The sequence below is a fragment of the Oncorhynchus mykiss genome, chromosome 10, assembly GCF_013265735.2.
Source record: "Oncorhynchus mykiss isolate Arlee chromosome 10, USDA_OmykA_1.1, whole genome shotgun sequence".
Lineage (NCBI taxonomy): Eukaryota > Metazoa > Chordata > Actinopteri > Salmoniformes > Salmonidae > Oncorhynchus > Oncorhynchus mykiss.
Window position 1 is genome coordinate 45,987,700 of NC_048574.1, and position 15,248 is coordinate 46,002,947.

Sequence of the window (15,248 nt, forward strand, 5' to 3'; positions counted from 1 at the left end):
TAAATTAAAATAAATGTTTTATTTTAAGCTAATTTGATATAGTATTTTTTTTACTTATATTCACTGATTTGACAGACACATGCATGTATACATTCATTTTCATGCACATTTAAATTCATACTACTCACATTAACTAAATGTATAAACCAGTGGACAAAAAACAACTGTCCATTACAGTTGGGGTTGCAAACGGAGAGTATATTACTGGAAACTTTCAAAGTTGACCAGTAAACTACCACCATTTTTTTAGTAACTTTTTAAAGGATTAAATGTAATTTATCACAAGACATCTAGTGGCCCTTTTTGGGTACTTCAGATTACCACAGGTGTCTGTCATTATCTCTGGCCATCTGTGTGGCCTTATCACGTGTAAAACATTTAAAATACTCAAATAAGATGATTCTAAAATTATACAAATCTGTAAAACATTATCCTAAATATAAACCAGCAATTTAATGAATACCATTGGTGTTTAATATGAGAGTTTCAGCATCAAATATCCATTAGGTTTTCTTTACACGCTTTTATTATTTTATTATTTTACTATTTCAATATGTATTTGTAGAATTTTTTGGCACCAAACTGGTGGCAGTTGTGAAAAAAGTCAATAGTTGGAAGAGTTGCAGTGTTTCAGAGTTTATTGAAATTATTTTTTCAAAAGTTAGATTACCAAAGTTACCATTGCCATAGATGACCTGTTAATTAATCTGTCATTTTTGGTGAATTACCAGTATGCAACCTGTATTACAATAGAAACACTCCCATGAACAGTACCACCAACTTCCCATCTGAATGCAGATTTCTAATAAAAAGCAGGTTTACTCAGTAGTCTCTTTTCTTCAGTTCGGCTTGACAGTCCAGAACTCCCACAATGCACTCTGGTAGACACCAATGGTTTAGGTCATAATCCAATGGGTGGAAGAATACAACGGCTTGATGATGATGCTGTTGTCAGTGTGAATAACCTATTAGATCATGTATGGTAGTATAATTCTGCAGTATAATTCTGCAATACAGTTCTGTAGTATAGCTATGTAGTGCAGTTATGCAGTGTAGTTCTGTAGTATAGTACTGTGGTGTAGTTATCTAGTATAGTTATGGAATATAGTTCTCTAGTATGGTTCTCTAGTATGGTTCTCTAGTATGGTTATGCAGTATGGTTCTGCAGTATGGTTCTGCAGTATGGTTCTGCAGTATGGTTATTCAGAGTAGTTCTGCAGTGTAGTTCTGCAGTATAGTTCTCTAGTGTAGTTCTGCAGTGTAGTTCTGCAGTGTAGTTCTATCAATATTTATTAGTAGAGTACACACTCATGAGTACAAGCTCCAGTAGATGATGTTGAACATCAGGTAGGTCATGGGGAAGACGACTCTGGAGTAGGAGTCAATCATGTAGCTGTTACTCATAATGAAGCTGAGGTTGTGTTTGATGGATTTTTTGCGTCGTAGCCTGGTGCCCTCTGTGGGTGGGGGCTCTGCAGCAGAGTTCCTCGACGTGGCCGTCCGACTCCGCTCTGTGTTGGGGGTGCTGAGGAGCTCTGGGAAGGGTGTCAGGTCAATGTCATTGTCATGGTAACATCCGTCAAAAGCCATAGTTTGAGTGGCATTGAAATCTGCAGGGATCTGTGGAGAGAGGAGGGAGTTTACGGTATATGATTTTCTGACAGTGGAACACATTAAGACCAGTAGGGGGAGATACAGACATAGTTAGTGTCACAGCCTAATTTGGTGCCATTATCGTGGCTCTGACATTGTGGTAGCATGGGTATATTCCATGTTTTATAATACACCAATTTACAAGAACCCAACTGTGACTTATTTGACCCCACACTCTATAAGTTTCAGTGACCTTTCCCCCCTTGAGCTTCTTCATCTCCTCCACAGTGGTGAAGTAGTTGACAGCGGCGTACTCAATGACGGACAGGAAGACGAACAGAAAGCTGGCCCACAGGTAGATGTCCACAGCTTTTACATAAGACACCTGAGGCATGGAGGCTGACACGCCTGTGATGATGGTGGACATGGTCAGAACTGTTGTGATACCTGGAGGGGGAGAGAAAAAAAGGGAGATTAGTTGATTATTAAGTTGATAAGGTATACATCTTGATCAATCCGTTTTTTTTTTTTTTAAAGCCTTCTTTTACCACCACAACCTTTCGGCCTTTGATGATGAAAAGAGGGTGGGGCAAATGCATGGAAAATAATTAGCTGTGTGGGGGTTTAGCATAGATGGATGGAAAGTCAAACAAGGGCTAGAGAAAACCGTGTAGCAGCTACATCCCACTGGGCACAAACTGGTTGAATAAACGCTGTTCCAACGTCATTTGTAAATGTATCGTGACGTGGAATCTACGTTAAATATACATTGGATTGGAAAAAAAGTTATCAACTTTTGTTTTGAGGCTGATATTTAAAAATACAGGATTATGTCAACATAGACAAACCTTGTATAAAATAGGTTGAATTTGTATCTTTGAAACAACGTCAGACCTTTAACGTTAAATCCACTATAAAAAAAATACATAAACTGGGAGAATTGATCTATATCTACAGCAAACTTTTTCTCCGCAATTTCGTGATATCCAATTGGTAGTTAACGTCTTGGCCCATCACGGCAACTCCCGTACGGACTTGGGAGAGGCAAAGGTCGAGAACCATGCGTCCTCCGAAACACGACCCTGCCAAGCTGCACTGTTTCTTGACATTGCTCGCTTAACCTGGATGCCAGCCGCGCCAAAGTGTTGAAGGAAACACCGTGCAACTGGCGACCGAAGTCAGCTTGCTGGCCCACCACAAGGAGTCGCTAGAGCTTAATGGGACGAGGACATCCCGGCTGGCCAAACCCTCCCCTAACCCAGACGACGCCGGGCCAATCATGGGTCTCCTGGTCACGGCTGGCTCAGATGGAACTATCCAAGTAGTAGACACATTTAAATGTTGATATTTGGTTGTGGTGTCAACCAAAGACAATTCAATATTACTTTTCTAATAAAGTAACAACTACAAGCAATTACTTTTATTTATTGAACCTTTATTTAACCAGGCAAGTCAATTAAGAACAAAACTAATGTGACATTCAACCTTAAAATATGTTTTTGTGGACTGTAGTATACTGTAGTATTAACTGTAATGTTTTTGTGTTATTATCTTTGCCATAGAAGTGTGGACTTTCTCCTTGAGGAAACCTAATAGTGAAAGAGCACATTTTCCATAACCTGTAGGTAGGATTGGAGTCTGAACGAATAGTTCAGTGCCTCTTCTCTTTTCTATAACGTGTATGGAACACAATCTATAGTCTATACTTGGCATGTACTTATGGGTGGCACAAATTGTGATATGGCGGAGGGGAATAGGCAGGGTATATGCAAATTCAATATTGTAGTATTTACTTTAGTTAAAGAAGTGTAGTGTTTTTGAGGACATTACCGTAGTATTTAGTACAGTGTTTTTAGGGGGATAATACTGTAGTATTTACAATAGTATTCCACTACAACATTATATAGTAAGTACTAAACATGATCGAAGGATACTACTAGTATTTTACAGTATACTACAGTTTACTACATCATTCTACAGTAAGTACTGTAGTATTGAGTGTTGCAGAGTGAAATAAGGCCAGCCTTTGTTACGGCATCATGATCCTCCAGCAACCTGCCGTACTCCAAGCACACTCCCCTCCCCCCACCCCCACCCCCCTCACACACACACACACACCCTGCTGCATTAGCAAAGTCAACATCTATTCACAAATCTAAGTGCAGCATTTACTCTGTCCTTTTATCTCGCTCTCTCTTGCTCTTCCCTCTTTTTTCCCCCTTTTTCTCTTTCTTTCCGACACAATTACACAAACAAGCTCTGGCACACATGCACACACAGGGACCTTGCCTGGTGCAGGTGACTTGAGTCATGCGCAGAACTGAAATGCTTTGTCACTGTGCTCAGTTTCAGTTGTCCTCTCTCTGGGTTAATGAGTCTCTGAGCAGTTCTGCAGCAGGCTCAAAGCAGTAGGCTCACATTCACTCGCCCACATAAAATGAACACAACAGGAAATTGTTGCACAACCCTCCCCCCTTTCACCTTACAGTAATCACAGAGATGTGACATGGCTGAGGAAGGTAAATCCCCACCACCCACTTTACTTTCTGGAGATGAATCAAGTATGTTGTGCAGAAAATGATGGCTTTGTGATCCGTCTCTGCTCAGTCTTTAAGCTTTGATTATTTTACAGAGATCCCCCCCTCGAAACCCCACATACAAGTGAGAGTATCAGTACTGTACCCAGTGACACTCTGGCAGGCACAGCCCTCCTGTCAATCCAGAAGGACACCCAGGAGAGCATCACCATCAGCATGGTGGGGAAATAGGTCTGCAGCATGAAGAAGAAGATGTGCCTCCTGAGGATGAAGTTTATGTAGAGCCTGTTATACCAACCTGAGAGAGAGCGAGAGAGAGAGAGAGAGAGAGAGAGAGAGAGCGAGAGAGAGAAGGGCTCTGATATCTCATTTCTGGAGGAACAGTTTACTCACCATCCTTCTGGGTAATCAGAGGTCATTATGAGACACAGGAGGGTATCTAGTCAAAATTATAGTCACATGGGACATCACATGGCTATGATGTAATGGACACTGGAACTACTGAGAGTTGGGCAGGATTCCACACTGACACTCTGTGGAGGAAAATCTCCTAACCTCTCCCTGTCCTCAGACTGTCAGAGTGGAATCAGAAGCAGGAGGGTTTGGGGTGTTGGCTTTGGATCTTACAGAGCCGTTTTACGTAATAATAAGGAGGAGTTGGACAGCGGAGAAGGACAGAGAAACAGTACTGTAGGCCCCAAAGCACCAGGCTACAAAACAAGCACACATACCCGTGCTGCTGTAGAAGGCAAGCCCGTAGGAAGGGTGGAATTCTTCAATAAAAAACTGTGAGAGAACGATCTCATCAGTCCTTAATGAATCATTCCCGTTCTTCCAGTAGAGCATGAGGTCGTTCTCATTGTACGCATCTTCAAGAGAGGAGAGAACAGGGGGAGAAGGTGACTCCTTCATGTGGCCTCTCTTAGAAGAATCATGGGCTATGTCCCTCAGAGGAGAGGAGACACTGAGATTCACTACTACCACTACTACCACCTCTCGTCTGAGACCAGACCCATGCTTTCTGTGCGTGTGCGCGTGCGTGTTCGTTTGCCGATCATTTGTGTGTGTCCATGCGTGTCTCTGTCTGTTTGTCTGTGTGTCTGTGTTCTAATCTGGGTAAGGTGCACTGCCTCCTGAGGCTGGGTTTAACACAATCATGACAATTGCAACATCAGTGTGACAGAATGTCTCTGATGAGAAATGACCGACTTTAATTCAACTGTAGCTGCTGCTCCTTATACGGATGAATCAGGACAGGTAAATCCTGCATCAAAAAGACATGCATTACAGACACAAACTGACCTGACCCCGACTTTTGAATGTTATTTCACCTATATGAAAAGAGGAGGGTCAATGCTACCATATTGCGTGCTTATTGTGTTGCACGTAGACATATGTTAGGTATATGTGAGGACGTACATGGCATTACACCCAGGGCAACCACATAGCCTTATTGTTTTATACTCACAGCTCTCCAGTTCCAGTGAGCATTTCTGTGTGTCCAAAGGAAAACTACTGAAGTCCATGGCGCAAAGAGCAGTCACAGTGATCCTGAAACACAGGGCCTAGTTATTAATGATATAGCAGTTGCAGAAAACATACCGTGGCCACATAACGTGGTCTGCAGAGAGATCAGAACTCTCTGTGATAGGCGATGCACTTCCTCTTTTCTTGTTGATATTGTAGGCTGAAAGACACAAGATGGTCTACTCCCCCCATGTTTCTTATGTGTACAAAGCACCAATACTATAGAATAGTACACGCTAAAGGCCTTATGGTCCCTGTGTTAAAGGAGGGCCATTCTCTGTGTACCTGACACTGTAGAGAATGTTGCCGTCAGGGTACACCCTCAGCATGATGTTCTCCATGGTCGTGTCATGGATGAAGGAACGTTTGGAGTGGACAAAGAACACGTCCGGCACCCAGATCTTCTTCACCAGCCGAGCGTCAAATGTCCGGCTCTTTTTGCTGCTGGAAGGAAAGGCCAGCCGGTCGTCCTGCCAGTAGTGTCTCAGGTACAGAGTCATGGTGAAGTCCTGCACAAACACACCAAAGCTCAGGTCCAATGGACAAACTATCACATAATCAAAACGTGGGCAATTGTGCAATGATGGAAGTAAGACTCAATAACGGTTCACCCAGATTCTTTGTATATAGGGTGATGAGCGACAGGATCATGCAGGTTAATAGTGTTTACAGTGCTAGTGTTAATTGGGACCAGAACATCAATGATCCATTGAAGTTAGAGTCTAGAACATAGCGGAAACAATAACACAACAGTAAAGTGGTCATCCTGCCTCTGTTTTGGTAAAAAGCCGAGGGAGGGGCGTGGAGAAATGTGACCACTCTTAAACGGACGCAAGGACTGACCATCCGTGATATCAAAATTATAGTTTTAAACGTGTTTGGAGGCTTTGTAGTGTTTGTTTACATGCACATTGTTTACAAACATTGGAGTAAAACCATGCATTATTCTGGGTTCTGACGGTGTATGACAGTATGACTAAGCTTATGAGGCATTTATAAGTTATAATCTTCAAGAATTAACAGGTATAAAAAAAATATATGTAGCAATATAATGTAGCAATAGAGTGGAGCGGGGTTCCAGTATGAGAGAGTGCATGAGAAGTTGTCTCACTGTGAGCGAGAAAGAGAGTGAATGGCAGTGTGTTAGTCACATACACACACACACACACATCGTTTACAATGTTATAGACACTTACCATGTTGACTTCAGATATACTGTCAATGCTTTCCACCTGCACGTCTATGCCCACAGGAATAGCTGCCCCTACAGTGGTGAATAAACAGCCCGAATCAGTAAACAGCTTGAGATTTCATACGTCTACCCTGACAGGGCAAGCACATTGAATGTTAGGCTTTTGGCCGTGTCATAGTCATATAGTAGTCAACGCGCAAGGCCTTAGAATGTCTGACTCAGCCGGAAACGATCTTTTATGACCCAGTCTCACTGGTTTTGATTAGCCTAAGACCTATCATCCATATATCATCTCATCTGTCTGCATGTGGTCTTACTTACACCAGTTTTTTAAAATTGTATTTAAATATCCTCTTTAAGACCTAAATATTTGTAAATCCACCCAAACACTATAAAGTTAAGACAAACAGATAGTCAGTAAGAGAAAACCCCAAATAATGTTTTCACAGAGGATCTTGGCACTATGCTGGGCCTCAAAGGACATCCTGAAACCCTGTGGTCACACTGGAGGCTGTGGTGTTGAAGGACTACATCAGCTAAGCCCTATGTTGTGATTATCCTGTCCATTTCCGTGTAGATGCAGGGTCATGACATCACTCTTCACGCTAAACACAGCTGCAGGCTAATGGGGTCCCACACAACGTCAAAGACACACCAGTAGTCCCACGCCTCCCCTCCAGACAGACACAGCCTTCTCCTCACTCAGGGACGCAAGAGACGCCGTGTCACCAATCTCATGAAGGCCTTTTCTCTCCTTATCTCCTTTCCTTCATAAATCCTAACCGTATAATACCTGTTGCATTAATCTACAATCAAGTCACAGCTATCTATAATCACAGCCTTGTTCAGGAGGTTTTCCTGATCATGTGACCAGTCCAGAAATGGGTTCTTCGGCTGTCCTTAATTTCAATTCCAGACAAATTTACCCCACATCGCTTAGACCACACAGACACAAACACAGACAACGCACAGGGATAGTTCGGAATAGAAAATGTCCAAATGGAAACACAAATGGACAGAAATCCATAACATGTCATCACACTAGATTTACAAATATGTACCTAAACAGTCATTAGTACTGCCTACGACATAGAATGTTATGTAAATACATATTTCAATGACAGTTGATTTACAGTGGGACCCCACACACTGACACACATGCAAGCATTCAGAAACGTGATCAATAGTTTATTATAAACTGGGTGGTTTGAGCCCTGAACGCTGATTGGCTGAAAGCCATGGTATGTCAGACTGTATACCACGGGTATGACGAAACGTTCATTTTTACTGCTCTAATTACGTTGCTAACCAGTTTATAATAGCGATAAGGCACCTCGGGGTCTGTGGTATATTGCCAAAATACCACGGCTAAGGGCTATATCCACCAATAGAGTAGTGGCCTGAGGGGACACACTTAATGTGTTGTGAAAAGTGTTATGAAATGGAATGTCACGTAATATTTTGAATTGTATATAACTGCCTTAATGTTGCTGGACCCCACGAAGAGTAGATGCCTTGGCAACACCTAATGGGGATCCTTAATAATACAAATACAAAATCCAGGCACTCCAGGTTGCATCGAGCATGAGAACAGCCCTTAGCCGTGTTATATTGGCCATATACCACACCCAATCGGACCTTATTGCTTAAATCTAAGATTGTCTAATCATCACCCAATGAACACACTGCTGTAGTACTGTATGCATGGAACTCTTTGCTGTCCTGGACTTTCCAATAAGATGCAGCATTTGGTATTGTTTCAGAAAGCGTGGCTTATAATCCAGATTACTCTAGTTCTAAAAACATCTGTGTACTCGGCCGCAGGCTGTCATTGTCTGCTAGGCTCTGCAGACAATCTGGGTCAGTGACTTTTGGGGGGGGGGATGGGGTGTTATCGAAGATGACACTATAACCTACATTCTGTTCCAGGAGAGAGAATACAAGCTAGCGTCAAATGCTGCCTATTACAGAACCTAAACTCTGTGGCACGTTATGGACTATCTATAATTTTATATCTGTAACAAATTACGGTAGGTAGAGCTCTATTACCCCCCCACCCCTATCTTGCCTCTTCCCTCTCTCTGATAATGACCCTTGATTTTACCCATTCAGGCCTAATTAATGAGTCCAACCCAACACATGGTGGGAAAAAGCACACACACACCCAGTCACAACCAAACCGCACATTATCATAGTTCAACCACATGAAAATACATTGATTGCCCATCAGGCCAAAGGATATTGGGTGGGTGGTCTTACCTCCAAAGCCAGGCCTCATTGCAAAGTCATGGTCCTCGATACGGAGCAGCTGTTCAGATTTAATTAGCAGGGACTTGGTGCTGTCAGACTTTTTCATCTTAAAGTCTATTCGTCTGCGGAGCAAAGAGGACACAGATCAGCATATCAGATGTTTTATTTCCTAAGAAATACACACTCACACCAAATGGCAAGCGCACGTGCACACACACACACACACACACACACTAAAGGAAGCAACATCTGCTCTGGGGTTTTTGCTGTTGAGAATAATTAACTGCACTTTAACCATCTGATTAAAACCAAAAGTAAGAGTATACGTGACGCTCTTCACTAATGATTTAGCAGCAAACTGAGTCAGTGCTATGACGGTACAATAATTGGTCCTGGGAGATTATATAGACTTCCCAAAGCTCTCATATAACAGTTAGTCTGGGTCAAAGGACATAATGAATGTCTCCAATTTGGTTGACAACACACTCATCACTCGCAAAGTTTCTAAATAGCATCATACGATAAACTTCCGTAAACTGATACTTTCATTTTCATAATACATAAACATATCTGCTCCAACAAATCTTTCCCATACCACCCAAACACAATCATCTCCCCTATTATTGCAAATGATACTCAAGTGTACAGTCCAACCCCTTATTAACACAACTCCCCCTATCATTACCCACAAACTACTGCTTTTCTCTTACGTGGTGCCCCCACCAAAACACAGCTTCCCTGACATTACCTCTAAGCCCCTGTGGTCACCTCACCTGCCCTTTATCCAGAATGCACTGCTGTAATGTCATCCGTCCCAGCACACATTGGAGATCGCGCATGCCACCATGGTAAATTCACCATCAATATTCTATTTTTTTCTTGAATTCATAAAGATTAGATTAATACCAACAAACCACGAATAGTACTATGTGATGAACAATACATCTCCCCAAAATAACCTTTTAACCATATCAATCAGAAAACAGATCAACAGAACAGTAACATCCTGTGGTGTGTGTATTACCAAATGTAACTTTCTACCAGAACTAAACACAATCCGGTTTCAAACCAAACAGAACAGACAAGCAAACTGAACCCTTGACAAGAACATAACACAACTCCAGTGGGACCGCAACCCTAAACTCTGGCTCACCCTCCGTGTTGGTTCTTGCTGTTCTCCCCAAGGTACACGTCCTTGTGCTTCCTCTTGTTGGGTTGGTGGCTGCCGTTGTGCAGAGTGACAGGCAACAGCCAGGCCAGGCACATCAGCCTGAAGGCCAGGAGCACCAGGTTCATGTCTGAGGCTGGAAGAGCAGAAGCAACCAGGAGGTGCTCCCACTGCGTCTCGAGTCTATCTCACAGCAATCCTCCAGGTCAGTGGGACGCCACTACTGTCCCCATCCGGCGGCCCATCCATATCCCAGCAGCAACCATATACACCTCACCAAAAACACATGCAGAGCTCTGAAAGATCTGAGTTATCCAACCCTCTGTTACATGCTGCACGTTGATCCAAGCATCCAATGATCGGCTCCAGTGCCACAAACTGTTCCCCCAGCTTGTGTTTTCGCCTGCCCGTGCCCTAGTGCCAGTTCGTTCCCCTGACTCGTGTTTCTATGCTACTCAGGGCACATCCTGTTGTTCCTGCCCTCCTCTCTCCACTCCCTCTGATTAAAATCAAATATCAATATATTCATATAATGACAAAGGAATGACGTTAATTCCTCTGTAATCTTCTTATCTGTGGTCGCTGAAATCTTTCAGTAACCTACAAACTGGAGCCAGGGGAGGGCGGGGTGTGGATAATACAACCAACAGTTTCTAAACATGATTTCCCCCCCCCCCCCCCCCAGATAAAAATAAAAAGCTTGTAGCCCACATTCAGTGTATGCATCAAGGGTTTTCCATGGAATTGCACGGAGATTGTGACGGCAACAGGAATAGATTTCAACACACAGTGATCTTCAGAAGTATTGGGACAGCAACACATTTGTGTTGTTATTTTGGCTCTGTACTCCAGCAGTTTGGATTTGAACTGATACCAAAAGTATTGGGACAAATTCACTTATAGGTGTATTAAACTAGCCAAAAGTTTAGCATTTGGTCCCATATTCCTAGCATGTAATGATTACATCAAGCTTGTGACTCTACAAACTTGTTTCTAAACACTTCTACGTTAAATGTTGACTTTACAAGGATTACTGATAGTCCTGAATGAATTATGAATAATGATGAGTGAGAAAGTTGCAGACGCACAAATATCATACCATGTTTAGAAACATATTCTATTGTTATTTACAATAAAAGTGATTCCAAAATGACACAATACATTATTTACCATACATTTCTATTGGGCACAAAAGAAAAATATCTGTAACACAACCAAAACAAACAGCAAATGCATCCAACAAGTGTGTAGAGTCACAATATTGATGTAATCATTGCGTGCTAGGAATATGGGACCAAATACTACACTTTTGACTACTTAAATACACCTAGAAGTGAATTTGTCCCAATACTTTTGCTCCTAAAAATGGGGGGACGATGTATAAAAAGTGCTGTAATTTATAAACGGTTTATCCGATATGGACACAAATACCCTCAAATTAAAACTCACAGTCTGCACTTTAACCCCATAGTCCAAAGTGCTGGAGTAAAGCGACAAAACAACACAAAATGTGTCACTGTCCCAATACTTTTGGAGTTCACTGTAGGTCTGTTCCACATGCTTGTTCTGAACTGATTTGTATAAAAGCTGCTATGCTTTTTTGGATAGCTTCTATGGATTTATTTAAACCATTGATCATAAAAGAGGTTTAAAATATGCCAATATTTTCAGTTGCTTTCCTGTCTGCACAACAAAACTATTTATTGTGCTCCTGTAAACCTATCCTATTTTCCAGTGTCTCCCAAATGCCAGTGGTTTTAACCTCACTGTCATGCAATCTGCTAACTCCAAATATTTACATCATATCACTTCATCCTCCTAGATCCTCCTCTTAACATCTGCAAAGCATCAACATCCAGCTAATCTGGAAGAATGGGGATAGATTGCCAAATGCCAACCATCGAATGTTGAGCATCTGTGAGCCAAAATGAGGTGAGGGAGAGATAGAGGAGCTATATTTGAGATAATGAGCACGGATAATGAAAGAGGAACAGAGACCTCTAAATTGGTGGATTATTACAGGAATATTAATAGTAATAAGTAATAGTGTTTACAGGGGCATAGGCATGGGGGTGCCAGGCCCACCCAATCAGATTTTTTTTCTCTACTTGACAGTGTTCCAAATGGGACATAATTAGTATTTTTACTTAAACACAGTACTTTACTTGGGCAGGAGCTCACTGGAGCTGATTATCAGCACCTAAAATGTTCTTCTGCTTGAGTTCCTGCACCTCCTATAGAATACTAGCTCAAAGGTATTAAGGAGTCCCTGTTCCCAAGAACGCCAAGGTAACCTGCCTAAATGACTACCGCCCCGGAGCACTCACGTCTGTAGCCATGAAGTGCTTTGAAAGGCTGGTCATGGCTAAAATCAACACCATCATTCTGGAAACCCTAGACCCACTACAATTCACAAACTGCCCAAACAGATCCACAGATGACACAATGTCAAACTCACTCCACACGGCCCTTTCCAAACCTGAACAAAAGGAACACCTACGTGAGAATGCTGTTCATTGACTACAGCTCAGCGTTCAACACCATAGTGCCCTCAAAGCTCATCACTAAGCTAAGGACCCTGGGGCTAAACACCTCCCTCTGCAACTGGATCATGGACTTCCTGACGGGCCGCCCCCCAGGTGGTAAGGGTAGGTAACAACACATCCGCCACGCTGATCTTCAATACGGGGGCCCCTCAGGGGTGAGTGCTCAGTCTCCTCCTGTACTCCCTGTTCACTCATGATTGCATGGCCAGGCACGACTCCAACACCATCATCAAGTTTGCCGATGACACAACAGTGGTAGGCCTGATCATCAACAACGATGAGACAGCCTATATAGGGAAGAGGTCAGATACCTGGCCGTGTGGTGCCAGGACAAAAACATCTGCCTTAACGTGATCAAGAAAAAGGAGATAATTGTGGACTACAGGAAAAGGAGCACGCCCCCATTCTCATCGATGGGGCTGCAGTGGAGCAGGTTGAGAGCTTCAAGTTCCTTGGTGTCCACATCACAAACAAACTAGCATGGTCCAAACACACTGTCACGCCCTGACCATAGAGATACTTTTATTCTCTGTGTTTGTTTGGTCAGGGTGTGACTCGGGTGGGAGAGTCTATGCTTTCTGGTTCTTTGTTTTTGGCCGGGTATGATTCTCAATCAGGGACAACTGTCTATCGTTGTCTCCAATTGGGAATCACACTTAGGCAGCCTTTTTTCCTTTTCTCATTTGTGGGTTGTTGTCTTCATTTAATGCATGTATAGCCTTACGGAGCTTCACATTCGTTTTTGTTGTTTATTGTTTTGTTGGTGACATTTAAAAAATAAAGAAAAATGTACGATCACCACGCTGCACCTTGGTCCGGTCATTTTCAAGACGACGTTCGTGACAGAACAACCCACCACAAACGGACCAAGCGGCGTGGTCGGGAGGAGCAGACAGAGTGGACATGGGAAGACATTCTGGAAGGAAAGGGATCCTGGACGTGGGAGGAGATCCTGGCTGGAAAGGATCGCCTGCCATGGAAGCAGGTGGAAGCAGCGAGGAAGGCGGAGGCAGCTAGTAAAGGGGCCCAGCGTTACACAGGGTCACGGCTGGCAAGGAAGACCGGGAGGCCACTCCCCCCAAAAAATTGGGGGAGGCACATGGGGAGGTACATGGGGAGGCTGGCGGAGCTAACGCCCCGTGCTCACGGTAGGGAGCGTGGTACTGGTCAAGCACCGTGTTATGTGGTGAAGCGCACGGTCTCTCCAGTGTGCGTTCACAGCCCGCTATATTCCAGCTCCTCGCATTGGCCGGGCGAAAGTAACCATCCAGCCAGGACGGGTTGTGCCACCTCTACGCTTGAGACCTTCAGTGTGTCTCTACGGCCCAGTGTATCCGGTGCCTGCTCCACGCACCAGGCTTCCAGTGCATCTCCCCAGTCCGGTGAGACCTGTTCATGTTCCGCGTACCAGGCCTCCAGTATGTCTCCCCAGGCTGGTAAGCCCTGTGGCAGCTCCACGCACCAGGCTTCCAAGACATCTCCTCAGTCCAGTGAGACCTGTTCCAGCTCCACGTTCGAAGCCTCCAGTGATGATCCATGGCACGAAGCCTCCAGTGATGATCCATGGCACGAAGCCTCCAGTGATGATCCATGGCACGAAACCTCCAGTGATGATCCATGGCATGAAGCCTCCAGTGATGATCCATGGCACGAAGCCTCCGGTGATGATCCATGGCACGAAGCCTCCGGTGATGATCCATGGCACGGAGCCTGCAGTGAGGATACATAGCACGAAGTCTCCAGCGTTGATGCGTGGTCCGGAGCCTCTAGCGACGGTCCCCAGTACGGGGCCTGCAACGAGGGTCCCCAGTCTGGGGCCTACAACGAGGGTCCCCAGTCCGGGACCTGCGGCGAGGGTCCCCAGTCTGGAGCCTGCGGCGAGGGTCCCCAGTCCGGGGTCGGCGACGAGGGTCCCCGCACCAGAGGCGCCACCAAGATAGATACCCACCCGGACCCTCCCCTATAGTGTCAGGTTTGAGTCCGCAACTTTGGGGCACCACGCCCTGACCGTAGAGATCCTTTTCTTCTCTATGCTTGTTTGGTCAGGGTGTGACTCGGGTGGGAAGTCTATGCTTTCTGGTTCTTTTTTTTTGGCCGGGTATGATTCTCAATCAGGGACAGCTGTCTATCGTTGTCTCTGATTGGGAATCATACTTAGGCAGCCTTTTTCCTTTTCTCATTTGTGGGTTGTTGTCTTCATTTAATGCATGTATAGCCTTACGGAGCTTCACTGTCATTTTTGTTGTTTATTGTTTTGTTGGCGACATTTAAAAAGAAAGAAAAATGTACCTTCACAACGCTGCACCTTGGTCCGGTCATTTTCCAGACGATGTTCGTGACACAAACTAAGACAGTCGTGAAGAGGGCACGACAAAGCCAATTCCCCCCCAGGAGACTGAAACGATTTGGCATAGGTCCTCAGTTTATACAGCTGC

The 15,248-nt window shown here is 44.0% G+C and overlaps 1 protein-coding gene across 3 annotated transcripts in view; it reads right to left on the reverse strand.

The window, feature by feature from the left end:
* The window catches only part of gabrr3a (gamma-aminobutyric acid type A receptor subunit rho3a), a 22,457-nt gene continuing 7,209 nt past the window's right edge, over window positions 1–15,248 (reverse strand). The window contains exons 1-10 of one of the 3 annotated variants that reach the window (XM_036990467.1): window positions 10,253–10,386; window positions 9,873–9,977; window positions 9,109–9,221; window positions 6,854–6,921; window positions 5,943–6,166; window positions 5,599–5,681; window positions 4,862–4,999; window positions 4,276–4,428; window positions 1,847–2,040; window positions 1–1,620 (exon numbers count right to left, since the gene is read on the reverse strand). In XM_036990467.1, the coding sequence (XP_036846362.1) occupies window positions 1,309–1,620; window positions 1,847–2,040; window positions 4,276–4,428; window positions 4,862–4,999; window positions 5,599–5,681; window positions 5,943–6,166; window positions 6,854–6,921; window positions 9,109–9,205 (1,269 nt within the window). In that variant the 5' untranslated portion in view covers window positions 9,206–9,221; window positions 9,873–9,977; window positions 10,253–10,386 and the 3' untranslated portion in view covers window positions 1–1,308. Of the gene's footprint in view, window positions 1,621–1,846; window positions 2,041–4,275; window positions 4,429–4,861; window positions 5,000–5,598; window positions 5,682–5,942; window positions 6,167–6,853; window positions 6,922–9,108; window positions 9,222–9,872; window positions 9,978–10,252; window positions 10,945–15,248 lie in introns of those variants that run through there. The other 2 variants (XM_021618708.2, XM_036990466.1) reach the window with 2 other exon arrangements.